Source organism: Anarhichas minor, unplaced genomic scaffold, assembly GCF_050575085.1.
Source record: "Anarhichas minor isolate MPS153535 unplaced genomic scaffold, ASM5057508v1 ptg000054l, whole genome shotgun sequence".
Taxonomy (NCBI): Eukaryota; Metazoa; Chordata; class Actinopteri; order Perciformes; family Anarhichadidae; genus Anarhichas; species Anarhichas minor.
In genome coordinates, this window is record NW_027466500.1 from 712,695 (window position 1) to 739,472 (window position 26,778).

A 26,778-nucleotide genomic window follows, 5' to 3' on the forward strand; every position below is an offset into this window, starting at 1 on the left:
ACCCTAAAATAACAGTTTTTGACCCAATGCACTCTGACAAGCTGTGGAGGAGCAGCTGGTGAGACTACATATTTATTCTCCTTATTTCTTGCGCAGTTCTGGACAATTTTACGTCTTCTAAAACGAGCTAGCAGCGACACTATCCCCAGCAGAATGTAGGGTTACTCTGCAGGAAGTAGGACAGATGCCTCTTCAGATTACTCTTTCTCTTCAACAGATGCACAAATCACTGAGTCACGAGACAATAGTAGGTCATGGTCCTATCTGCAGTACCTGCACATATTTTGTTTCTGTTGATCACACGTTACGATGAACCTCATTGCTTGGTCCTTACTGTGAGACGCCATAGGCAGGAACTGTGAGATTCCCAAGGATGTGCATTAGCCATAACACATCTCTAATGTTTTGATGGAGTTTTTAAGTCCTGTTGTAGAGTACCCTGAGCAAGATTGCACACACAAACAAGCGGGGATTTCACTTGTGCTGCATCCGACTTTACAAAGTCTTACATGGCTTCGAAAACCTTGAGCTGAACCTGACGATGCGACACATTGTCTTCACACAAGCCTACGCGCTCCGGTAGGTCTTGATGATATCTTTGATTGTCCTCCTGCAGATGGGGCAGCATGCGTTAGCCATCTTCTTGAGTTTGAGGCCGCAGGTGTAGCAGAGACACATGTGTCCACAGGCGTAGAGGACTGTGTCCACCACGTTCTCGTAGCAAATGCTGCATTCGTCGCTCCACGAGCCCGAGTAGGATGGGAAGGTAGGGGACTCTGGGTGGCTGGAGAATGGAGAGCTTGGGGTTGTACCTTTTAGAGGGAAGACATTAGAGATGTGTGAAAGGGAGAACTTTTACGAAGAAATGCCAAAAATTGGAGGAAGGCTCCCAAGCAGTTCAGGCAGACAACTGTAGTTGTATTGCTACGCTCGCATGTGTGACATATATCCAGTGTAGCTTTTTATTTAAGCTGTTAATACCATCCCTACTGTTTTTCTCTGCTAATTAAGCTTTTTGTGCTGCCATTATCTGCCAGGAGTTTTCCTGTCATGCTGTCTGCAGCTTTTAACAGGAGTGAAGTCTGGGTTCACAGCTTTTTATTTAAAATAGTTTTATTGTCACGGCTGTTTTATTGTCCTCCTGCATGTCTGCATTTTAATCAATTTCAGAAACGAAAAAAACAAACATCTGGACAGAAATTCCCATGGCGGGGGGGGGGGATAATGCTAGAGGGAAGATGGACAGATAGAGGAGTAAAGTGGAACACTTGGACAAACCTGTGGAGGAGGAAAAGACTGTGTAGTAGCTGGAGTTGAGGCTTGAATTGAGGTTGATGTTCAAGGGAGTGTTGAGGTTGGGTTCGGAGTTGCCGCTGCCAAGCATTGTGGGGGTGTTGGGTGTACAAGATGGGGAGCTGGGGACCGAAACGCCTCGTGGGTCCGGGTGTGGAGATGAGCCTGAAGGTAAAGTATAGACATCTGGGTCACAACAAAGATTTCGCAACATACAGATAATCTATGAAAGTAAGTGTTAAAAAGAGCCAAATGCAATGCTTTCAGAACTGGGAATCAAATATTTCATCTTTCACACTCTGAGGAGTTATTCAGAGCTGATAATTAGCAAATGGAGGTGAGTGAATATCTTGTTGCATCTCTGATACTGTCTGTCTCTTTCTCTCTCTCTCACTCTCACACATACATTAAATCTCAATTACCAAGCAGATGACTTGTGAGGCCACAGCGTCTGCGTGTGGGTGTGTGTGAGTGAGTCAAGAGCCCATGAGTTGGTGTAGTCTCGTCGGAGACACCTCCACCCCCCCCCCCCCTCCCTCTTTTCTTCATGAGCCCATGATCCCTCTGGGTAGGGTACAAAATGCTTTCACAGACGATCTGTTGTCTGTCCCGTGTGATCCGCTCCCCCATACCCACCGGCTCTGGCATCAGTTCTCATATTGGCAGACAAATTCTGATCCAGCCTGCCTGGCAGGAACACGCCATTGTTGTTTATACATTGTCCTTCAACTGACCATGGCAGAAATATTGCCACCCTGTCGGGCTGGCTGCTCACTTGGCACCACCGTCCTTCCATGTGTTAAATGATCTAATATTGGTAGTTTACATCCTTACACACACACCACAATTTGCTTGTCCAAACTTTCCTACAATGACAGTGTTGAGTGGAGAAACGACTAAAAAAAAGGACCACAGATGGTGAGAAATTGCTGAAATAAAAAAATACTGTTGGTTTAAAACAAGAGACACATTTCTGTGGTCTGTTGTTAGCAAAACAATGCATACAGTTTGTTGCATAACTCTAGCTACGTGCTCCGATCCACTGCTCTGAAGTCGTGCATTTTCTTTGGACCACTCCAAACACTGCAGTCTCAGTTTCAGCCTATGTAAACAAACCATAGTAGCTTTTTAGTCATGCAACAAACGACTTGCTGCTTAAAGAATCAACAGACGTGGCAAAATATGCACGAATACAGGACCTCTGGTAATCTATACAAAAACCTTTCCATAATTTGTGTGCTTTTTAGTTTAGTGCTGAGATCAATGTGTTTGTACCACTTTGCTGAGACGGGCTTTTGTGAGAGTCCTCTATTTATTTATATTATTATATTTTAAAGTGGATACAGAGACGAGTAGTCGTACTGTAGCATTTACACACCATTCCATTACCTACTTATCGTGATCCATGTGGCAGCCCGGCTGTTAGCAAATGTCTTGGTTGACTCTAATAAGGCAGAATGGAAAACCTGCATGTCTATTCATATACCCTTTCATCAAGCATACCTTTCATCTTGTCTTGTATTATGAATTTACTGCTGGCTGTTTGACCAGAATGAGTATGTGACTGTCTTTAGTTATGCAGGCCGTACAGGAGACTTATTTGTGGTTGAGCATGTGGTGGCTTTCAACACTTGCTTATCAAATAAGCAATCTGTTGTTCAGGTTTTAAACCTGCAATAAATCATTTTTTGGCCACTTGGGGGCAGCAGAAACAAGCTTGTAAACACAACACGAACATAACTTTTTGAGCCGACGTGGCAACCTTGTTAGCAAACAGTTGCTCATTTACACATTCAGCAATTGCGGACAGTGTTGCCAGATCGGGCTGGTTTCCGGACAATTTAGCTATTTTTGAGTAAGTTGGGTGGCGAAAAATGACGTTGGGCTAGTAGATGAAATTTAGGCTGCAACATTAGGCATAAGACTCATATTATCTACTCATTTAATTCTAGAATGACATGAGTTGTATTGAATCTTCGTTGGGGATAACGGAGGACCTACTTACCATGATGTCGCCATCATTTACATTGACAAGAGCATTTGGGTTTCTGACTGCACTCTTTTTGGGTAGCAATAGCCTAATTATTATATACATTTTATATTTGGTTATTAGATGCAGATATATGAAGCTTGTGATGTGTTTTCAGTTGCGCATGTAATCGTTTTTTATGGTTTTAAGTTGTGATTGGTCTGGGATGTGATCAGACAACACTGGTTATGGAGCAACACTAGTATTCATAGGGTTGAGTTTGTGTCCACCTAGTGAATGTAAATCCAGAATGTTTGCTCTGGGAAATATGTCTTTTAAGCAGCTAGCTTAAAGGCTTCCCTCTGGGCACCAGCTAGCCGCTAACCGTGTCTTTGTGTCGTACAGGTTTGGAGCTTTGTCACTGAAATCAGCTTTCTGATGGAGCCGAAAACGATCAGAGCGGTGCAAGTGAATGAATCTGAGGACTGGAAAACCAGCAATCAGTTAAAAGATGTCCAAACCCTCCGTAGAGCTGAAGGGAGCTTCAGAGTCGGGTGATAATTCCCTGTAGGTTTGTCACTCAGCGTGACCCCCTTTCAAATTTGATCAATTGTTCATATAAAAAAATATTGATTCTAGCAGCTTTAAGATTACACAACTACCAAAGGTCATTATTGATTCCAAATATCTCGCATGAAATTATAAAGATAACACGGACAAAATGATTATGTGAGAGCAACAGACTCCCATCTGTTCCACTTCACAGGCTCGACGACACCCAGCCATGACAAACTGTCACTTGCCTCACCGGCTAGCTGTTTCCATGGCAACTCGTGGCATGGGGCTCCAGCGAGTGGGTGAGCAGAGACGTCACAAATGCACTCCCCACAGCTGGAGTGGTTAATGACTCGAAGAACGGGTGGCGTGTGCCACCGGGGGGTCCGAGGGGGGGGGGGGGGGATGTGTAAGAAAATGCACAGGAAAAAAAAAAAGGAGATGATTGGCGGACGAGTGTTAAGGGAACGAACTGTGGGTGGAAAACCCAGCATCTCAAACCTCTTTGCAATTACATTTTAATAATGCATATGGAGGGCATCATAAGGAGCTATCAAGGACCCCATCCTGAGGCATAACGCTGGCTGCTGGGAGCCCACGCATGACAGAAATAACCTCCTCAGCCATGGTCTGACTGAAAAAGAGGAAAAACTGAAATCCACAAATGAATCACCAGACAGAATTTAGACTAATTCTAACAAACCAAAGTATTTTTAACATCAGTTTCTTAGAAAGGTTTGCCTGTAGTAATACATTAACTGTAAAAAAGAAAGAAAGAGGGCGAACTTAGCTAGACGACAACACTGGGTGGAGGAATCTCGTTTTCAAAGAACTAAGATGAATTTTATTCATCTGTGGCGACTGCACACAAATCAAAAGCACTCTGCAGTATTTCAGTCGTTATACTAAGTCGAAGAAATGCTGGAGCTCCATCTTATGAAAAATGGAGAATTTCAAATCCTTTTAAGTGCAGAACTCTTAAAAACCGGGTGAGACGTACTGAATATTTCAAACTTGCATTGGATTTGCACAAAACGTGGTGAAGCTTCTTTCACTTTTTGCTGAAGATGTGTTCAATGTCCTAGAAAATAAACTTGCGAAATTCTCAAAACTATAGGGGAACATTGCTACAACATACAAAGAATGTGTTGTGCAGAAATAGACAATAAAATCATCTAAAGATCTTCACATGGAGGCAAACAAAAAAACTGTTTCTCACGTCACCAAAAGCATGGCTTTAGCCTGTGTGTGGTTCATAACGTGTATGGTTTCACTTTCAAATTCAAAAGTACCCAGAAATTATTTTGGAGAGGAAATAATACCAAAACGTACAAGCACTGCTTGACATTAAACCACCATTTTCAACAGCTCCTGAAACCATTAGACATTATATGTTCTCATCCTGTCCCACATCCAGGGATGATTAACTTCCGGTATATCATTGTGTGAAATCTGCTGGAATCAAACGGCGCTGACAGAAACTCAACTTCAACAAAGGATACAAACTGTGAGGGCGTAGAATGTAAATTCCCAAGAGATATGAGTTGATAAAAACTCAAGGGAGCAGACAACACGGCTAAGGAGGGGGAAACTATTTCATGACTAGGCCGAGTGGGAATTCAGCCTCCAAAGGTCATTGAAGGATCTCAGACTGCAATAATTTCTGAATGGAAATTGTGTTAAGATCTATGGAACATGCTCAAATTCCTTGAACCGTGATTTGATTTAAAAGTCAAACTATTGCTAAAACTAATGCAAATATGAAATATTGATCTGTGTATGTACTTGTTCTTGTACCAATAAGGCTAAAATCTTAGTTTGTTGCTTTTCCTTTGAGTTGTGTCCAAGAACCTGGGGGACATCACACATGACTTTGAATAGTAATAAGAAGGCACTGAAATTAATGAAAACAAAATGAAAAACAACTCATCATACATACTTACTAATGTTTGAGGACTAGTTGTTTTTGGAGGGAATAATAACTGTATTTTGACATTTAAATATACGGTTTGTGTTGCATTCCCAAACAGATTTAAGATCATAAAGCTGTTTCTATGCAGTTAACACACAACCTAAGTGTAGTGAGCTCGTACCTAAAATCCTGAGTTGTGTGAAGGTGCCGTGCAGACCGTAGAACATCCAGAGGGGTCTGGAGTTATCGACACACAGCTGCATCCCTGCACTGATGCCGTTATGGCTCATCATGACCTCCCCTTCTGCGTTCACCACAAAGCCCAAGATATCTCCGCTGTGGAGCGGCACCGCCACCCGACACACGGCCCAGAATTCCTTGCGGTCAACCAGGGACTCTGGGTTGGACGGGAGGTCACTGGGCCTCAGGGTGGCCGGGTCACATGATGTCACACCGTAAGAGAGAGACCCGGGCCGTGTCACACCCGCCTTCACCTTCACAAACACGGTCTCTGAGCAGCGCATCGGCCGACTGGTGAACGCCAGGGTCCTCTCGTCACCACGGTGATCCAGCCGCGCCACCGTGTGCTTATCCAGCGCGGTGACGTGGACGCCGTGCACCGAGTGGAAGTGCAGATCAGTGTCCAAATGGCTGGGCAGCAGCGAGCACTGCTGCGAGTTTTGAGAGTTTTGGGGCACATGGCAGGAGGCGGAGCTTAAGCGCTGTAGCCGTTCCTCTTCCTCATCCTCTTCCTCCAGATGCATCTCCTGTTGCTGCAGGCTCAGGTCACACAGGCTAATGGAAAGGCGAGGGTCATCCCCGTTCCGCTGAATGGAGGCCCGGTGGGCCGCAGCAAAAGAACGAGGACGCAGGCAGTCCAGGGTCACCATCTCGCTGTCTGGGGGGGGGGAAATAAAAACACACACAAGAATGTTTTATACTCGTTTGTTTGTAGTGGTTTGAAAAGAAAGATTCAATCTGAAACAATGTCTGTGGCTAATACAGTCACAAACATCTCCATTTACTGTCTTTCCAAGTGTCCAGAGAACCAAATTGAATCTAAGTACCCACTAAGTATTTTACATGTTCCCATGTACAACTTGCTATATTGACTGTCTGTTTGCTGCTCGTTCATCATGCCTGTCTTTGTTCAAGAAATGGTGCCTTCCAGCTCCTCTGCTTTATAATGTACTCATGCTAATGCACTCTCCGTACTAAGGCTCAACAATGTCAACAAATATGTCAACGTTTCCATACATAGAAATATATCGTGACTTTAAATGGGGGCATAATGTAGCTGCCGGCCAGTGGCTAGATCCCAGTAAAAGAGACGTAACAGCTTTATGTAACGTTGCAGGATAAGAGATGCACATGAAGCCACTGAAAGACAAAAAAAGCTTGGCTGTGTTTGAGCCTCCCACTCTGTCTTTAGCTCGGAGTCCTGTAATAATAAACCACATTTTCTAACATTTTCTAACTGTTTTACCACAGTTGAAAGATGAAAGGTTGTGAAAATGCAGACATTATTATTGGCAATTTAATCCACATGCAGCATTTTAAAAACTCTTTAATGAAGCCAGTTTACCTTCAGTCTTTGTCAAGGATTAAAAGCGTATGAATAGTATTCTGTGGGTGTCAAATAGCTGAAATGAACTGCCACGAGTCCTAGCTGTTTACATAACAAACTGTCTCAGCAGCTTTTTTTTGTTTTCTCCGATCGTCAAAAGGGAAAGGCATTCCAATCATGTCTCTCTCACAAATGGCCCTTCCTATGCTAATTCTGCTTACTGTAAAATAGCAGCCACATGGGAACATCGTTGCAAAACAGAAAGTCTTTCCGTGCACACAGTCGGCACAAAAGGATCTGCATGGCGGCACGCTTAAGGACATGCTGCCATATTTAACACGGCCCTCCAACACGGGTTAAAATTAGCCTGATTGGACATTTGAGGCGAGTGGGGAGGGACAGGCCGAGGGATGATTGACACGATGGCTGAGATGTGTGGCTCTGAGCCTCGATCTGCTTTGGGCTTCCCCTTTGGTAAGTGGATGCAGTGGGAGAGTGCGACAGAGGAGGAGAGGATGAGAAATAGGGTGGACACTTGAGAGAAGGGGGCATACCTCACCAGCTCCTCTTTATCACACAAAGACAGCACATCTCCGGCCAGCCACTGATAAACTGCTTGAACTTAATTACTTCCTCAGTCAAGAGTGTCCACAACCAAGCCTGAGGCTCTTATTATTAGCAGCCTTATCGTCTTCAAAGCAAAGTTAGCCGACTTTGGGCTTACAAGAGATAATTTCTATTCTTGCTATTGCGGCTTCCTGTGGTTCACAGTTTGAGTGGCGCAGCAGTCACAACAAACCGTGAGGAGAATAGCAACGTTACTGTACAAGGCGGTTTCGACCTATTGTGGAAAAACAAGATTTACAAAAGATAAAAGAAGACAAAACGATGAAAGATAAGCCACATAAATATGTATGATCTCTTCCTTGGTTTGGTCTAAAAGGAGTCTGGGAAAGAATTTAACACATAAAACAGCTGACAAATGTGAAAAAGCTTCGAGTCACACAGCGAGATTGCACAGATGAAACGCACAATACGCTGTGTTTATCTTCCGTGTCATATCATGACATGAGTAAACTAACATTCATGGTTGCATGACAAGAGGTGAAGAACTGCTCTCAAAACAAACACACAGAGCAGAGATACACAGTCCTGTTCAAAAAGCAAATGCATTCTGGGAACCTGTACGCCCGGGGATATGTGGAAATATTGTGAGCCCAACTAATTAGAGAAAATGGAAATTACGATATGATTAAAATATATAAATACTCATATACAGAGTCAGCTATAAGAGTTATTAAACTATTAGCAAGTGAGCACAGAAGATGAAACAGTTATCTGAATATGGCTGAAATAGCTAGAGGCAATGGCTAATTGTTAAAGCCTTAACTTTCCTAATGTGCGGTAAAATTGTATGAAAAAAAAAGTCACGATATTTACTTTTATCATCATAAGTTATTAAATCATATCAGAACTGCATATTTACATTAAAAAAAACTAGGGATTCCCTGATTGCAATTTTCTTTGGTCGGTTTCCTTTCTAAGAATTCTAATTGACAGCATACACTTTTCTTTAATGGAAGATTTAATTTAATAAATTATAAACACATTTTAATAGTATTTACATATCAAAGAAGAGTTAGTTATTCTACACTGTGAATTTAGGCTTATTATACATACAGTACATATACATTCTACATGTCTAAAACTATGTATCTATTGGAGAGGCGTGCATGTGTGCCGAACAGAATCTGCTATATTTGAGACTGGTGACTGTGATGCTATTTTGATATATATATATATATATGTATATATATATATATATATATATATATATATCACCACCCTTTCCTGTTGACTTTTTTTCCCTGTCCCGTCCCAGTCACGTGATGAATACAGTGGAAACCTCCTATTTTGTCTTTATTTCTCATGGAGATTATCATCAAATTGACATTTGTATATTTATTGCAGAAATATAAAGTAATTTATTTTATTTACTTAATTCTACTGACTGTTTCAAAATACAGTCCAGCGGTTTCAAACGTGGCTTCAACCACATGCGCATTCGTTTTGACTGTTACTCTGTGTTTGAGCAGACGACACAATGTTGCCTGAGGAACACTACATTTTGCTGCTGCGTCTCATTGGCTCGTTTTAGGCAGTCACAAGCTTTTAAGCGAAAATGACTTTGTTTTTCCTGTCATGATTTCAATGTGCACGCAGCACATAGCCTCAGGTAGCCAGCTGGAAAGCAGACGGGTTACCGCAAGGGATCATAGAAGAAAAAAATAAAATAAAAATGTAATCACTGTAGTTAGGAGCCAAAATGAACACTGATTACTAACAGCATTTGTATAGGAATGATTCTGTCCCAAGCTTTTTGATCCATATAAGCGGTTTTCACTGTAGTGAAATTGACTGGCACACGCGTGAATCCCACGGGAATCCAGTGACCCGTGAAAGAAAGAAAAGGTTAGCCTCTAATTTGGACCATGACTGGTGAAGGGGAACTTGGGTCAAAAAAAACAGGTTTGAAACCACAGACTTGAGATATTCAAACGGCAATCTTTTCATCCTTTTGTAGCTGGGCTGTAGACACATTTTGTTTTCACTCTTGAGCCAAGTTTTCCTGTCAAACTGCTCACTTATTAAAATGTCGCTCACACACACCGACAGGTGCAGTCTTGTCCTTGGTCCTCTGAGTTATGTTCGAAAATTAGGCACGGGCACTCACAGCAAAATAACTGCAGCTTAGCTCAACTTTTAAGATTTGGCGATGCTTCAATGGTTTTACAATAGCACGCAATGAACATAATGGTGATTATATTAAACTTTGAAATTTTAAAGTCCTTGAAACTTTTGAATAGCAAGGCAACGTCTCAATCACTTTTTCCAGGAACAAAAACTAAACAGACGTGATTAAGTGCATGGCTGAAGTTGTCGGAGTAAAATGAAGTGGTCTTTGAACAGCTCCAGCTACTCAATCTCAGGAGGAAAGCTCTGATTAAATAGAGGAACACATACCCGACTGACACTGTTCTGCAGGGTTAACGGTTGACCTCATGTTTTTGCCTTTTTATTACGCATTGCAGCTGTGAGAAAAAAAGAATCAGAAACTTGCCAGAACATAATGGGAGGAATTTCTTGGCTCTGTGGTAGTAAGTACACACTCTCGCCAAAACATACACCTGCAACAAATCCCCCTACCTGTTTCAGGTTTACCTATTCAAGCAAGTTGCAACCGTCAGAACCGATCCGGAAAAACCAGTTACTGGAAAGTGAACATGATGTTGACAAAGGAGGACGTCCTGGATATAACTGAAAAACCGGCAACCCGTTTCACTGGGAAAACATGCCACAATTACAACTAACTTAATGCAGTTAAAAAGATGCCACATTGCTCACACAAATTGCCTTGCTCCACCTCATCTGGAAATGCATTTAAGAGAGATGCCTGCATGTATTACAGTAAAGTGTTTTTTGATCAAAATAATTCAATTACATTTTTACGATACCCTCGTTTTAGTCTTGAACGGCTCCCGGTTAGACAATGGCATGGTACTGAATAGATGAGGGAGGGTTCAGTTGATTCCTTGGCCCGGTGGAACAGGATTAGGAAGCTTTTGGGGGCTTTAGTGAAGTTGCAACCTCTATACAAGGTCAGCTGCACCAATTGTGTGCTTGTGTGCATTTGGGGATTTGCCCTAAGTATGCATGCCTAGGAGGCCTATCCAGGGCTGTGTCTAGAATGAGTGAAGTCATCTGTCATGAGAGAGGAGGCTGTGGGAAGAGGGGGGGGGGGACGTCTGTCCCAAAAAGGAGAGGGAAAGGCTTTCGCTTATCAGAGAAAAAAAAAAAAAAAAAAGAACAGGCTCCAAGGGGAAATCTGCATTGATGAGCTTTTAAGGAGTGGTATCCCACTCAAGATAATGGCAGAAGTGTATGAGTGTGAAGCAGGAGGGGAGAGCGCTACGATATCGATACACGGGGTGAAGCACAACAGTTTGCGTAGCTCAGATGCCATGTGCAATAGGAGCCACATACGTGGCGTTTTTGAGAGATGAAGTCGAGTCTTTGGTTTAGTGCCAGATGGTTCTGAGATTTGGACCGTGATTGTGGAAAGAAAGGTGACAAATGGCTGCAGTGAAAACGACGCTCAGCACTTCAGGGATGTCACAAGGGCACAGTGTTTCCCACTAAGCTTAGCAAAAGTGTATCTGGAGTGCATGCATAAAACAACATGCACTTTCACACAGCCCTGCTTTGAATCCTTTTTTTTTTTTTCGTTTAAAACCTAATGTCTTGAGTGTTGAGGTGTTTTTGGTGTTTCAATCAGATCTCAGACACATTTCTCCAATTATAGATTCATCTCATTGTTTTGGTTGAAACACCCTCTATGAAAACTGCACAGACAGACATATTTGCACAAAAAATACACACAGAATACAAAGTACAGATTAACGTCTTCACTGGGACCAAACTCTGTTGAGCTGAAAGTGATTAGTTTCCTCTCAGAAGGCTTCCCTCTGTACAACTCGGCTCCCAGGATCTAAACCTGACAGGCTCCATTACGATTTCTATTTTGATTTCTCCGCAAATCTGTTCGATTCCATCTGGGTTGATTAAATCCCAGCTGAGGCACAATGGCCTGTCCAGCAGCATTTATTTTGGTTCAACAAATCAAATCAATTCCAAGCACTGAGATCACTTGAAACAGAGTTCACATAAATACACAGACCCAAATCCCGCATGTCTACATGCTGGCAGATGTTAGGCCAAAGAACACTTTCGTTCATACCGGGGCCTCTTATTTCATTGTAACCAACTGTCTGACAGAATGACTTAACTTCTAGAAGGAGAATCCAAGAAATCTATTATCAAATTTGTAGGGAGGTTAAGGAGCCTGGTTAGTTTTTGATTGAGTAATAACATTAAAACCAAAAGGGTTTTTTAAAATTTTTTTAACATGAGCAATGGACAAATCACTGTGTAAAGGGAAAGATTTCGCTCGTGTCGTACACAGATCATTATCTGTAGAATCTGCAGTTCCTCTCAGCTCTACGGATGTTTTTAGCGTAAATTCCAGAAACTTTAAGTAAGCATTGTAAGCTGGCTTTAGTATTTGTTTTAGCCCACATGCTGGACTAAATGCAATGGCAAAGACAATTCCCCCTTCAATGTTTCACCGAGTCCGTGAATATCTTATTTATTATTTATTTTTTTCAAGTGATTTCTTGGCACTTTCTTTTCTTTGCTCTTAACTCGCACCAGCCTCGGAGGCAGCGTTACCATGGTTGCTTTCATCCAACGTTTTTCTCTTGCTGGCTTTATTATCTTGGGAAAGGTGAACTGCTATCATCAGCTTCAACTTTTGTATTTAAGATGTTCTTCTCTTCAATGTTCTTGGCCGTACTGCACAAGCCTTGTTCAGCTCCCAACCTGAAGTCCTGCCTCCACAATGTGTTTATCTTCACATCTTTAATATATTCAAACATGTCGCAGCTTTGTATTAAAGCATGCTAGTCTATAAATATATGTAATAAACAAGGGACTACGCTAAAGTGCCTTTGGCCTGGAATTTAGGTTATCTATATCTGCATCCAGATTCAACCCCTTGTATAAATACTACACTCTAATCCTTGTTGTACATTGTTTTGGCAGTTGGTACACAAAAAAGGTGACTCATGCACTATAATTATGTATCTCTATCATCGGATATAGTGCCAAGTGTGCAGCTGCAGATGCCAATCAAGATGGAACTACTGCAAGCAATTACAAATTTAAAAAACATCACATTTGGCAATTAAAATAATGCACTGTAGAAGAAGACACTCCAAAATGATGTGACTATAGCATGAATGTTGGCATTTTCAGTACACTTGTTTTTTTTCCAAAATTAATGAAAGTAATAAGTAGTCTAGATACAGGAATTGTTAGATTTAGCATGTAAAGCTATGTTATGCTGCCCCTGGGAGGGAACTGAGGACTTGGCCGAGGAGCAAAGTTACAGCTTCAGCATCAAACATGGCGGGAAAGCTAAGAGGGACGATGTACCTACTTAGAAATGGACAAGGTTACCACAGCTTTGGTCCGCAATTATTTCCAGCCTCACAATTTTTTAACCAAAAAAGGTATCAACATGGGCCGAACTGGTTCTCTTGACCTGAAGATAAGTTGCAGGCTTCAGTAACTTCCAAAAGAGGAGAACTTGGGACACGGTCCATAGTCTTGAAAAATCTTAATGAGACGATAATCGGGTTTAAATGTTCAGTCCCTTGAAAGAAGGATCAGTTTTCATATGATTTATTGGTGTGATCAGCACACAGAGAGAGCCAGAGAGAAAAAAAAAAGAGCGACAGGCTGCAGTATGATTCATGATTTGAGTCTAATACTGCCAAAAGAATTCAGCTCAAGGAAATTACTAAATGTTTATAATATGGACATTTAGCATCTCTCTCTGCCTTTCTCCCTCAATGTCTGCTGTTTGCCTTTGGCAGGAAACTGATAATTGACAGATGACTTTGCATAGTGTTATTACCATGGTGAATTTCCAGTTTATTGTTTTTGGAGTATTTTGCAGTAAGCGGCCAGAAATTGAACATATTTTTACAACATCCATTTGCAGTACTTCAGGGTAATCAACCCCTTCAGGCTTATCGTGTGTCTTCATCAATCAAAATTAACAAACGAATTTAGCTCTGATCTCTTATGAAGGCCTGTGGAAACGGGCAGGGGCCTCACCTTCAGTGTAATAAACATGATTAAAGACACAGTTTAACACAGCAGTTGTACTTATATTTGTTTTTTTACCCAGTCATCGTATTTCTGGCCGCTTGTGTCAGGTTGCACCAATCTGACCCCGCTATATTTAAAACCATTTCATCCACAAATCAAAACCTGTGAAACTCCACATAATCTGCTTTGACAAGTGAAACAATATGAGATCTGTAGTGAGTGAGCGTTAGGCCCACAGAGAGAACGCGGACAAAAATAGACACAAAGAAAGGAAAGTACGGCACAATCGGTTTCAGACAACCCAACATGTTTGTGCAGCACAGAGCTTTTCAGCATTTAAAGATCTTTTATCTGTTGACAAAACCAGGTATGAGTCAAACGTGCAGTGATCTTTAACTGCTTACAGACGGTTTACATTTTTGTTAAAATAACATGAGTATCAAATGATAACAACAGTTTAAAAACTGAAATATGTGCACCAGTAAATCTAAACAAGACGTCAGCCGTGTTGGCTTTAAGAGGCTGTGCTTTAGCTAAACGCATGCTCGCAATGACAATGCTAGCATGCTGGTTTGAGCTAAAACAATACGTTGATTAACTGATCAGTCGTTTGACAGACAGACAAACAATGATGAGGATGAAAATGTATACAAAATATTCTTTGGTTACTGCTTCAGAGGGCGTGTGAACAAATAGCGTTTATAGCGGCAGAAAAGCGCTGGTAGGACACTGGGGAGCGCTTCATCAAAAAAGTGCTCCCACTGTGCGTGGATTTTTACTTCTATGACCATATATCACCACTCTAACCCCCATTGTATGATAGACTGGCATCATCCCTTTGATTGTTGCTGTCTATTTAGGCTACCATCTGTTGTGTCTGTTGTGTTTTTCGCCATGAGCACCAACCGGAGGACTGCCTGAAAAGGAGCGACAGTGACAAGATTTTCAACTAGAGATGCACAAAAAGTCGAAGGGCTATGTGCAATGCTTTTTGGCATGATGGTGCTAAATCAGAATCAGAACCGTTTATTGCCCTGGTATGTTGAACATACAAGGAATTTGACATGACGGGAGGTGCATAACATTTAACAATCAACAACAATCAACACAGTGCAAAGTAGTAACATATTAATATTTACAGATGAGGGGACAGATGAGGGGACATCAATATTTGTAACATATCTGTCAAATAATTGTCGAGTCATTTGAAACAAAACGACATGGTGGCACTATAGAAAAAGTCCCAACGATCAGCAAAGTCATAATCTAAGAACTATGAATGTATTCAGTAGAGTATATTTAAGTTAAAAATCAAACCTGCTGATGGCGCCAGATGAAAAGTCAGGGAACCACAAAATCATAGTTTCATTCTCTGGAGACCATGAATGGCTGTGCAAAAATCGTACACCCATCGTACTTCTATTGACCAAATTTCATTCCCATCCATAGAGCCACGCCACTCACACGGCTCAAAATCGACATCTATGCAAACTGTATTAAAAAAAACACCAGGTCCCTCTTTCAAAACCGCTCCCTCTGTCCCTCGAGGTGGAAACATTAGTGATGTCTCTCAGGATGTTAGTAAGCATGACAGGCATACAGCGCCAGGTTTTCCCCAGCATGATGCTCTACAGGCTTAATGCATTGCAATGCCATGTACAGACATGATTGATGTCAACACCTTCCTCTTAATCACCTGAGATGCATGCAGCCTCTTGACAGTCCGGCAGCCATTTTGGATTCTTCTCTAATGACTAGGGGAGACAGGTTGCAGATGATGTTAGCCGACGCCGGTCTCACGGATCACTACCAGTCTGTCAGTGATTAAGTGACTCATCTACCTCTAGTAAACAAACCCCCAGTAGAGCATCTTGCATCCATCAAAGGATGCCGTTGACTCGCTCCGCTTATCTACCTTGGAAGGAATCCATCATACCTGTACACAACGGTGGATGCTGTGGTCTCTCGGGAGTCGTCCCATAAACAAACGCATTGTGTTAAGACATGTGTAAAGGAAGCACTGTTACTTTGACAGCAGAAAGGTATAGCATTCCCATATGCGTCTCGCTTCAGGGAAATGAAACTGAAGACTCTTGCAAGTTATTTAGTGACCTGATTTCTGGAGCTTCTACAACAAACTTGAAAAGTTGACAAAAAAAAGAAAACTTTAGATTTTAAAATAAATCTGTTTGGAAATGGTATATTTGTTTCAAAAAGTTGTATCTAAAGCCAGATTTTTTTTTTTATAGAACTGCTCAGAAAAATATAGTAATTAGAGACATTTGTAAAATTACAGCTGACAAACTGTGCTTTGAAAGCAGTTATGTTGCTTGAGACATACTATACACTTGAGGAAACCTTTTGTCACGCCCTCTGAGCACTAATGTGTCTCAGCTTAGCACAGGCCGTTCTGTACAAAACCAAGGCACTTCAGTCTTTATTGACAGCTGCGTGAGTAGGTAAGTGTAGGTAAGTGTGGTGATGTAACAGATCTTTCTTGAATTGCATGGGCAGCATTGTTGGTCTGCACAAGCCCTGAGGCTCAGTTTGATTTCAGCAGATTCATTTAGCTTTCTCTCTTACGCAACACCATCTCAGCTTTCAAGCTGTCTCACTGATCTCAGGATCACCTTTGACTCCTTGCATGGGTGGCTAGCTACTGAACTGCACTCCCTTGATAAAAGCTTAGAGAGGAAACAACACCGCTCTAAAAAGGATCCTTCAAAATCAGAATGAGACCTGATGGCAGGAAAGCTGTTTGGCAGCAGGTTGCACTGAGAGAACAGAAAAGGCAATGATGGATAGCAGCTGTGATGAATTCCTTAATCGAGTGTGTAAGGATGTAAAAGATCACACAGACACAAACGGTGTTTGATGCATATTATCCACAGGATCAAAACAACAACAAACTTCTGACTGTAACCCTGCTAAAATGGATCACTTTCATAGTAGGTCATTGCTATCGAATGAAAAATAAAAATATAAATAGTTTATCTTCATCACGAGTTCAGAATGAATTTCTTAGAAATACTCCCCCCAGGAAGGATCATAAAAACAATTAGTTGAAGCAAAAATAATCAAACCACTAAAATGTTTGATGAGAAAAGCAATGACGCATTGTGCCTGTAACACTGGCTTCAGGAGACGTTTATACTCAGGTGGAGGCTCGCAGAAAAAGTGTGACACATGCGGTAATGTGTGCCGACATGTGAGCGCTTTCATAACTAATCAATGGAATATTTAAGATCAGGAAGCTATTCGCAGAAAGGACGTGATCAGATAAAGTTATGCTCAGTACATGGTCTTAAAATAAGCGAGGCTGAAGGCTGATTGCTCTGAGCTGATGGTTGTGTCAGCTGGGGAATGAGGTCACATCACAAGAATGGTTCAGCTGAGAGAAACAATGTTTAAATGTTTAGGGAAGTGGAGATCTGTTATCACTACTCACCTCTATTTCCTCAAAGAAGGACTCTCAAAAAGTTGGGCGTCTCACAAAAGACAGATTAACAACAGAAAGGTTGAATTCGGAGCAGCAGATATCATGTTAGCCTGACTTTTAGTCCCTCGTTTGGGTCACACTCCAGAACTTTGAATCCTACAATTCCCATAATGCAACGCAATACCATCTTTCCTTAATGGTAAATGCCCATATCTTTCAAACCCCACATCTCAGTTTGCAACGCAGCCTTTAATGCGGAATATGAAATCTCAAGCCCAGGTCAAAATATAAATCTTATAAATGCAAAACCTGCAAAAATATGCGTTAATCAACCACCCAAATTCAACCACCAACTTTATGCATTATAGTAGCACAACTGTCAGAACTGAGGACTGAGACAAGGACAGAGACAAGCTCACCAAGGGAGCACTGCAGTCCGAAAGCAGCTACAGATGAGTAGAAGGATCGTTAACAGTTTTCTTTGTTGTTGAATAGGACAAAACAAGTAACTCTTCATGAAAGACATGATATCTCTCTCTCTCTCCCTCACTCACTCACACACACACACACACACACGTCCCTCGGCACCTGAAAATAATGGATTGTGAAGCGCTTTTTCACCTCATGAAAGCAATACCTCTGAGGTCCAACCGGTCGACCAACCCGACCAGAAGGTGTCAGCCCAAGCTGCAATCCTAAATCGATGGGAATACACCTTTAAAAATGTCCCTTCAGAGCCACAGAAGACATTACACAACTGTCTCACGAACTGAGTGCTACTCTTTGTGACAAGTAAACTGATCCGCATGTGTACAATTGGTGGAGTGCCCCTTTAAGAAAACCTTAAGCTCTTGAAACACATTATCCGGCTGACACAGCAATCTATATCACTTAAGTCAACAAGTCTATCTCAACTTATTTTCTCTCATATTTTTACTGTCTAGCACATTTATCACAAAAGCCAAATCAAGGTCACCTCACCAAGCCATTCTCTACACTCCACAGAGCTCATTCACAGCTCCACGCTCCATTTGTCTCCTGTAAAAGAAAACAACTGCAGCAGATCTGTAACTCCCACCTGGACAGATCGTGTGATAACAAGCCCACAACAGGTGACATTTGGCTCAATCTATCAGCCGGTGCAGCATTAATATCAGACCCAAGTGTAAGCATCATTAAGAAACTAAATGCACCCTTCTGTTGAAGGAAAATATGCAAATGTGCCAGTTCGCAACACCAGACTTTGATGTGTCCGCCCATATTTCAGAGACTAAGTGTTTGCTGAACTTCAGCCAAACTGCCGAGACAATACTGGGCCTTTGAGATATGCCACGCTCTCCAGGAGTGAAGCTCTCGGGCTACAGAGGAAAGCTGATAGCCAAGTGATCCTTGAGCTTGACTGAGGGCCGAGGCTTTTCGGTTTAAACCATCAATGTGGGGATGAAGGTGATCGATGTGGGAAAACCAGAGTAGAAACAGTGGGATTTAGCGCTGCCAGCCTCATTCACAGGCACAGATTACATGACCTACGACTAAACATTAAGGGATATCTTCATTTTAATTGTAAAATGGATCCACAGAGTGGGGCTTTCCTCTGGTTTGACTGCTTGGAAAAAAAAAATCCCCCCAGACATGTAATTCCCTGACATCATCCCTCCTCTTTGTGCGTCCTCTTGGGATGACCAACACACTCCTCTTGTTCTTCAACAAGAGCTGTGTGCTGATCAGCACCACAAGGCCAGTGAACCCCAGATAGTGGCACTCTGGTGCTGGATACCAAACAGCCCATCACGAGATAGCATGGTTCTCGCTGTCAACCACACGGGGAGAAATGAGGTTAAATGGCACTATCTACACAATATGGGAGCCTCCTCTATTTTTATTAATAGTGCTGACAGCCTCTATTCTTTGGAGAGAGGCTGCGCAATTCTTGGAAATGGTTATAAATAAGTACTGAGGCGTCCACAAGGATCCCCATTTATCTATTTTGCATAGTTTTGTATTGTTTTCCAAAATAGAGACAGCTGTTTTTGATGCATGATGTGTTTCATAAATGCATCTCAGTGTACCATCCAAACATACTTCAGTGGGAGTGAAAAACTGCTGTTAATAATTGTGGAGGACCTGTTTGCTCTTAATTTCTTTGATGTAATGACCCTTTAAACAGCACGTAGAACTTGTTAGAGCAGACTTCAGACATTTTGAAATTCCCCCTCCAGGGAAATGTCTTTGATATTAACGACCGTGGTAACTATACAATCGAGCTAATCTTTCACCATCTTTTTCCACTGAGCTTTTTGGTGAAAGTGGGAAAAGTGGAGCAGCTGTATGTAACATCACCTTTTAACCACTCGCACTGAAAAAACATTAGACGCAGAAAGGTTTCTAGTGGTGAGGCATTATAGTAACAAGACTCTGTGAGGTCTGTGCTGATGTTTAATGCTATACAGCATTAAACATCTGCATGCTAACATGCTGATGTTTAATACTGTATAATTGATGTAGTTGTTGCTATTGTTGCTATGCTTCACATTTTAGCACCAAACACAAAGTACAGCTGATGCTGATAGGAATGTCAAGAGTTTTTGCAGATATAGATATATAAGTGTTGGCAAATTGTGATTCAGAGGACCACTAAAGTCAATGAGATTCATCTTCTGGGGACCATGCATGTTTGTACCAAATTTCTTGGAAATCCTTAAAAGTCATTGAGATATTAGTCAGGACCGACCGACTGACAGACTGACATTGCCATACCCAGAGGCAAGATGCAAGCATGGATAAAGATCTCTTTTATCTCTCTCTCTCAACAAAATAAAACCCAAATACTTGTGCTAAGTTCACAATTCTAACAGTAAATATTTCCTGGAAAGGACCAGGTTTTGTATGCATGACTCACCTAGCAGCTGGACCCCCCTTGTGAGGCCGTAGATGTCTATGAGAGCCCACAGCGGTTCAGAGACATGTACCCCGCTGAAGAACAGCATTGGGCTGGAGTCGTCGATGCGGTAAAACACCCGGCCCTTCTTGTCCACCCAGAAGGAGATGACGTTTCCCTCGTTGGAGAGCTCCTCCGGCAGGGCTTTTGCCCAGAAGCCGCTCTGTGAAACCAGGTCGGGGCAGGCGTACTTTGGCAAAGTGTCTGGGTTGATCCTCGATGGGTCTTTGGATGTAAAACCAAGACGCAGAGCACCGCTCCAGCAGCACTGCTTTTTAGTGATCTGGAGAATACATATTTTTGATTCATGAAAATGTACTTTCTGTTGTGTAAAACACAAGGTAAAAAGACAGCCGTGCTAGAGACTCTATGAGGCGGAATTTTGGCACATGCAGTACTTTGAGCTAAATGCTAAAATCAGCATCCTTACATGTTCCAACGCTAACATGCTGATGTATAGCAAGTATAAATAACTTGAGTTTAACCGGTGTAACTAACAATTTCAAGGTTCATTATCTCATTTTAATGTGATAGCATTTAATATGGGCTCATAAGCACCAAACACAAAGAGGATGATAAGAATGTCACTATTTTGGCAGTTATTTGGTCAAAAACCTTTTGGACAAATTCAAATTTTTACCTGATTTACGCTATATTAAACCAAAGTTTCTACATTTCATCGTGAAGGGGACTTCAATGTCTGTACCATATTTCATGGCAATTCATCCAATAGTTGCTAGATAATCCTGAGATATTTCAGTTTAGACCAACACACAGACCAACATAGCCATCCATAGTGTCAAGCTGTTAGCTAAAAATCAATTTGAATCAAACTAACACAAGTTCTCTTGGTATGTTTATCACCTGCAAACGATTTTTTGTCTTATTTTGAGCCTCTATTTACTTTGCATTTACCGTGCCAGATAACAGTGTTCCTCACATGGCAATGCTTGCCCTGCTCTCTCACTTTCGAGTCTTAGATGGCCCGATAGGTGAAGTGGAAACTTGTTCTAAGCTGCTGCTGCTTTGGCCCACACAAGAGCAGAGAAAAGACACAAATACAAAACAGGGGAGAGCAAAGATGGGGGATGAAGAGAGAGAAAGAGAGAGAAAGGGAGGGAGGAGAAAAATGAAAATATGCTGAGGAAATGAAAGAGTGAATGAGAGAGAAATGATTTGAACCTACTTATCACAGTCACAATTAGCGTCCTAATTACATTTAAATTTGGTAAAACAGGCCTGACATTAAAAAAAAAAAAAAAGATAGAGTTTTTCAGTTTATTCTTCATTAGCCGTCGCATTTGTTTCTATTATGAGAACTTCCTACATTTGCGTTTTGTCACAATAGTTTCTATCAATGCCCCATTTAGAAGTCTATTGATTTCAATTATATTTTTATATAGTTACTCATGCTGGGATCTTTCAGTTGACCTCATATTGTAATTTTTCGACTGTAGCTTGTACTCTCAAAACATGGTCAGATTGAAAATATACTATTATTTGCAACTCGGACACAGCTATAGTTTTACCTTCAGTCGAACTTGTTCATACACAGCGATAGGTCTGTTGCTGAAGGTGATGGCGTTGCAGAAGCTGGCTTGTCTCTTGACGGTCCTCTGCGACATGTCCATGACGATCTGCGAGCCCTTAGTGCTGGGATGGAAGAGGAGCGGGAAGGAGGACAAACTTCCACACGGCTGGATGGGTAGGCAGCGCTTGGGCTTGTGGTGGCATCGGTGAGATGTGGCGGGAAACGGCCCGTTCAGAGAATCTATGTGGGGAAAGAAAAGTGGTTGCTTGTTAAGTCTGGCCCACAGGTGGGGAGAAGAAAATACATGACTGAATGAATTCTTCTTGGGACACAATTTACAGTAAAATAGCCAGATTTTAGATTAGATTAGACTATTAGATTACACAGTCAGCACCACCATAGGCTTCATTTTATATACTGTATATTCTAACATTGGGAGGTGGACTCCTGGTGACCTGCTGTCACATGTCATTTACTCTCACATATCTCATCTGTTCCTGTGACATCCAATTAAGTCAAAATGAATTCAAATAATCTACTTGGGCTCTGTTTTCAGCTTCTCAAGGTAGCACAGTGCAACCACACATCTACTGTACTGTAGACATGAAAGAACAAAGTGCAAGGTAAATTACATGCAAAAGTGTCCTTGGATGGGGAAAAAAAATACAAGGACAGAATTGCTCCCTTGGTTACGCAATTAAGGAGAACAATGTAGCTGTGAGACGTTCATACAAAATGCTTTAATTTCAGTAAATGGTCATCTGCGGTAACACCAAGAACTCTAATATTCTGCTTATTCTTTATAAGAATAAGCTGAATGTTACACATCACCGTGCTGGAACACATTTGTACAACAATCGGTAGTGAGGAGGAAATGTAGGATAAAGAAAACAAAAATGAGTAGCTAACATGTAAAGGGGGGCTTCTAACTTCATCTCCAACAGCTGAATTATCGCTGCAGAAAGCAGACTTCAAGATGTTACAGGAGTTCTCGATGCGTGTATGTTCAGCTGGCTGTATATTCAAGGCTACTCTTAAAATAGCGAGGCATGGCTGTTGCATGTTATTTCCAGTTGTGGCTCATGTTTTAAAGGGTGTATATTAATCACAGTATTTTTGCCTGCGGGTCAACTACACACTACCTGCCTTATCAGAACGGGGGGGGGGGGAGAAAATCCCGATTTGTAATTGAGGTTTTGCGACATTTATCATGTTCTTCCTGGCCAGAAAGTAGCAAAATAAGAGCCGACTCAGATGGGAACCCTTGACTCATAGCGTGCAGCAGAGCTTTTCCCGTGTGAAAATGCGAGAATGATGACTGATCCCACTTAAGAGAGCAAAACATCTTCTTGGGTCTTAGAAAGAGGAGTTTGCTCAATGTCATCATGAGCCTGTTTTCACACTCACTCCCTTTCATGAGGACCAACTCTCCCTATTTGTGTTTTCACAGTTCTCTTCAAAGCACAAAACCAAGGTCACGGTGGTGTTGGTTCTCACAGACATTGGGATCTCATTAAATGTAAGGCAGGATTATTCAGACTTGATGGATGACATGGTCAAATATAATCTCATCAAGCGATTTGATACAGTTTTCTGTACGACAAGTCCTCTCTACAATGCCATGTAAAGCCAATGTGCCGAGATTGAAATCCAAATAAATAATTCAGGCCTCATTAACACTTCTTCGTCCTTGAGAACTGTTTGTATTTTCACACCTAAATTTGGAAGACTGCGGAGGAGCTGCTGTGTTTGTTCGTGAGAGAAGCAGACGATATGAGCCACTGCTGAAAGACGACTATTCAGGCTTTCCTTTTGAGTGACCTTGGCGGGTCAAGAGGTTTGTATTGTACCCTGGAGACAAATCAATCAACACTGTCAGGATTGGCAGTGACTAATCATGTGACTTCTGAGACCAGCTCTGATATAACGACACTATTGGATGTTAAAGTCTCTAATTTGTGGAGGTTAAACATAGGAACTAGGAGTCTTTCCCTTCACATCACAATCACAGAGGCTCTGCCAAGTGTTCTGGGCTCAGTGCAGTGTATTTGTTAAGCTCTTCGCATGCTCTTGTCGCTGCAGAACAATGTTGAATTGTGCTCTGTGCACAACAGTGGTCTTAAATTAAGTCATAACAAATTCTTCAACCCTATTGCATCCATGATGTCATGTCAGACGTGATGTCTTCTGGAAAACAAAACAGGACTGTATTGTACTCCATTAACGACCAGGCCCAAGACTGGATAGTGCATTTCCTGTAAAGTCTGAAAACACGAGCTACACCTCACGGGCCTTGTGCTTTACCATCTAACAAAGAGTCCAATAACATCTTTCTTTTTCACTACATTGAGATCATTTCTGCTGCTTTGAAATTGAATTCTCCAGTCTGTTTTCTATTTTACATCCCAGGCATCTTGGGTTTACAGCATTCAGAGCACACAGGGGACTTTATTAACTATGAATGAAGTTGGATAAGTAACTAAAATGAAACAATAAAAATAGCACATTTGATTGAATGTAAATGACAGCTGGTTAGAGCCAAAAGAGCTGACGATAGAGTGGCTGTTAAAGTGTGTTTAAAAAGTCACACAACCTGACGGAGACATCGGGGTAAACAGTGACCAGAGCCCTGTCACGATAAAAGAGAGGTGCCATGACGAATGTCAGATGAGCCAACTTAAGGAAGGATAATGTTACTTAATGCACCACCGCACCACTGACTGCCTTTGCTGTCATTAATTGGATAGGACAAACATTGCGGAGACAAAGAGTGGCCCTGGCCAGTGTCACCTGGCCTCTTACGCTCTTACTCTGTGTTTTATCCCCGGGCTCGGTCTCACTAAGAGGAGCCCCAGCAGAGGCCCCAATGTGGTGTGACGTTCGTACCGCGGCTCGGTGGCCCCTCTCTCACAACACAAGCACTCACAGGAAGCATCCGACAGAGCCAAAGGGCATGTATATGTTTTTAGCTATTGCAAATATGTCAGAGCTTGTGTGGTTTCAGTACAATGATTCTTATACAACACTAGTAACGTTTTAAACGTTTTCTATCCCATATGTATTGCTGTGTATCAGTCCTGTTACTTTTAGAATACTGTTCATTTTTCATCTGGTGACATGTTGTGAATTATACTCTAAAATAGAAAAGACGTCCGCCCTGATGGTCTCCCCAGTTGACTGTTTCCTTCACAGGCAGCATTGTGTTTTGTAAATGATAGAAGAGTATTATAATGGTGGACAAAGTTTGGGGCCTGTGGAAAAAAGTCCATAAATACATTTTCAGTGGAGAAATCTGTTGGAAGCAATTGAAAGTTAGTTGATATCTTGGACTTTAAAGAGATTTGTTTTTAGTCTTTTTATCTTCCAGGCTAACAGGTATGTACATATTGTAATTTACTGTACTGTAAGGTTTAGGGCTGCAACTAACAATTATTTTCATTATATATTCATCAGAGATTATTTTCTCGATTAGTGGATTGATCATTTGGTCGAGAAAACTCAAGGTGACGTCAACAGTCAGAAACCCAAAGATTGTCATCATACAGGACAAAGAAAAAAAAATGTTTAGGAGCTGGAACCAGGAAAGTATTAACTATCTAGTAATATTAATAATGAACCATCAGTGCTACTTGTTTTGGAGCTATTTTATAAACCAGGGGGGACACAAGCCAAACGTGAAGCACAGTTTTTGAGCTAGCGAATCCAATGTTACTTGTAATCTCAACGCTATGATCATTTAAAAACTTCACTCACACACTCAAAACATAAAAAGAATCCCCTTTCTTGTAAAATGGTTCAACCTCTGTGCCAACTTCACACTGTGATGTCTAAACTGCAGTAATACAATCATGCAGTTTGCCAAATGGGGAGAGCTGAATGATTCATGAGCCCGTGAGCTGGAGAAAATAAGTTCAGGTATACATGTTGAATGTATCACTTACAGAAAGCAAATGAAAACAGAGATTATTATTGTCTTGGCAAATAACTAATGAGTAACTCAGGAAATAAAACCCTAAATTGTGTGTTGTATTAGCTAGAGAGTGTCTGCAAGAAAATCTAATGTCTGAAATGTGAAAATGGAGAAATAAAAACGTCCAATGTACCTGTTTGATACATGTATGACAGCTAAGTGAGTAGAAAGATAAAAGCACATAAAGCTGTGACACAGTTTACCAACATGGAGGCATTCGGGAAGCCTGCGAGTGTGTCACTTTCAAACAAATAACCATGTGGGAAAAGTTATGAACAAACTTCACTTTATCCTTTCTGACCTCTTTTAATTGCACTGTAGGCCAGATTCACCAGGTAGAAGAACACTATTGAGAAACATCTCCGGGATGTTTATATAACATGATAATGTACAGGGTTATCAAATTGTCATTTCCTCCAGTCGTGACTTACAGAAGGTGGAAAAACTTGGCTTCTTTCACTTCCCAGTTATTTTAGTCAACCAGGACGCCTACAGATTTCATGCAGACAGGCTTGAGGCTGCACACGCACGCTTCCAACTCGATTACATCGTCTCCTATAATAATAGAATCACTTGCTTCATTAGTAATAAAGAATCAATACCCGTGATGCCAGATGTGCTTACCGTAGAAGGTATTCCTGGTCATCTGACCTCCCATGGCTGGATGCAAGGTGCGTTCACCTTCCTCTCTTTAACTACCCGGCGGGATCCACGGTACTCACACTCCGCTGTGCGTCCTCAGCGGCGACATTATAACGAACACGAGGGCGTTCGCGTAAAAAAGTCCCGACAGTCAGGTTGTGTCCGTCCAAAGCCTCGTCGACATGAAGCAGCAGACAGCAGATCGGGCGCTCTGCGGCTCGCTCCAC

The 26,778-nt window shown here is 41.7% G+C and overlaps 1 protein-coding gene across 1 annotated transcript; it reads right to left on the minus strand.

The window, feature by feature from the left end:
• Positions 1–567: 567 nt before the first annotated feature.
• LOC142931768 (E3 ubiquitin-protein ligase NEURL1-like) lies at positions 568–26,567 on the minus strand. The gene is made up of 6 exons (XM_076075850.1): positions 26,534–26,567; positions 21,938–22,179; positions 20,370–20,691; positions 5,911–6,627; positions 1,309–1,458; positions 568–812 (listed from the first exon to the last, which is right to left on the minus strand). The coding sequence occupies exons 1-6, from the start codon at positions 26,565–26,567 to the stop codon at positions 568–570; spliced, it is 1,710 nt and encodes a 569-aa protein (XP_075931965.1).
• Between the last annotated feature and the right edge of the window lie 211 nt (positions 26,568–26,778).

Coding starts and splice junctions, on each gene's coding strand:
- LOC142931768 (XM_076075850.1), bottom strand. CDS start 26,567: ATGGGAGGTCAGATGACCAGGAATACCTTCTACG. Junction 22,180..26,533: donor GACCAGGAATACCTTCTACG/GTAAGCACATCT, acceptor TTCCCCACATAG/ATTCTCTGAACGGGCCGTTT. Junction 6,628..20,369: donor AAGGGGGGTCCAGCTGCTAG/GTGAGTCATGCA, acceptor CCCCCCCCCCAG/ACAGCGAGATGGTGACCCTG.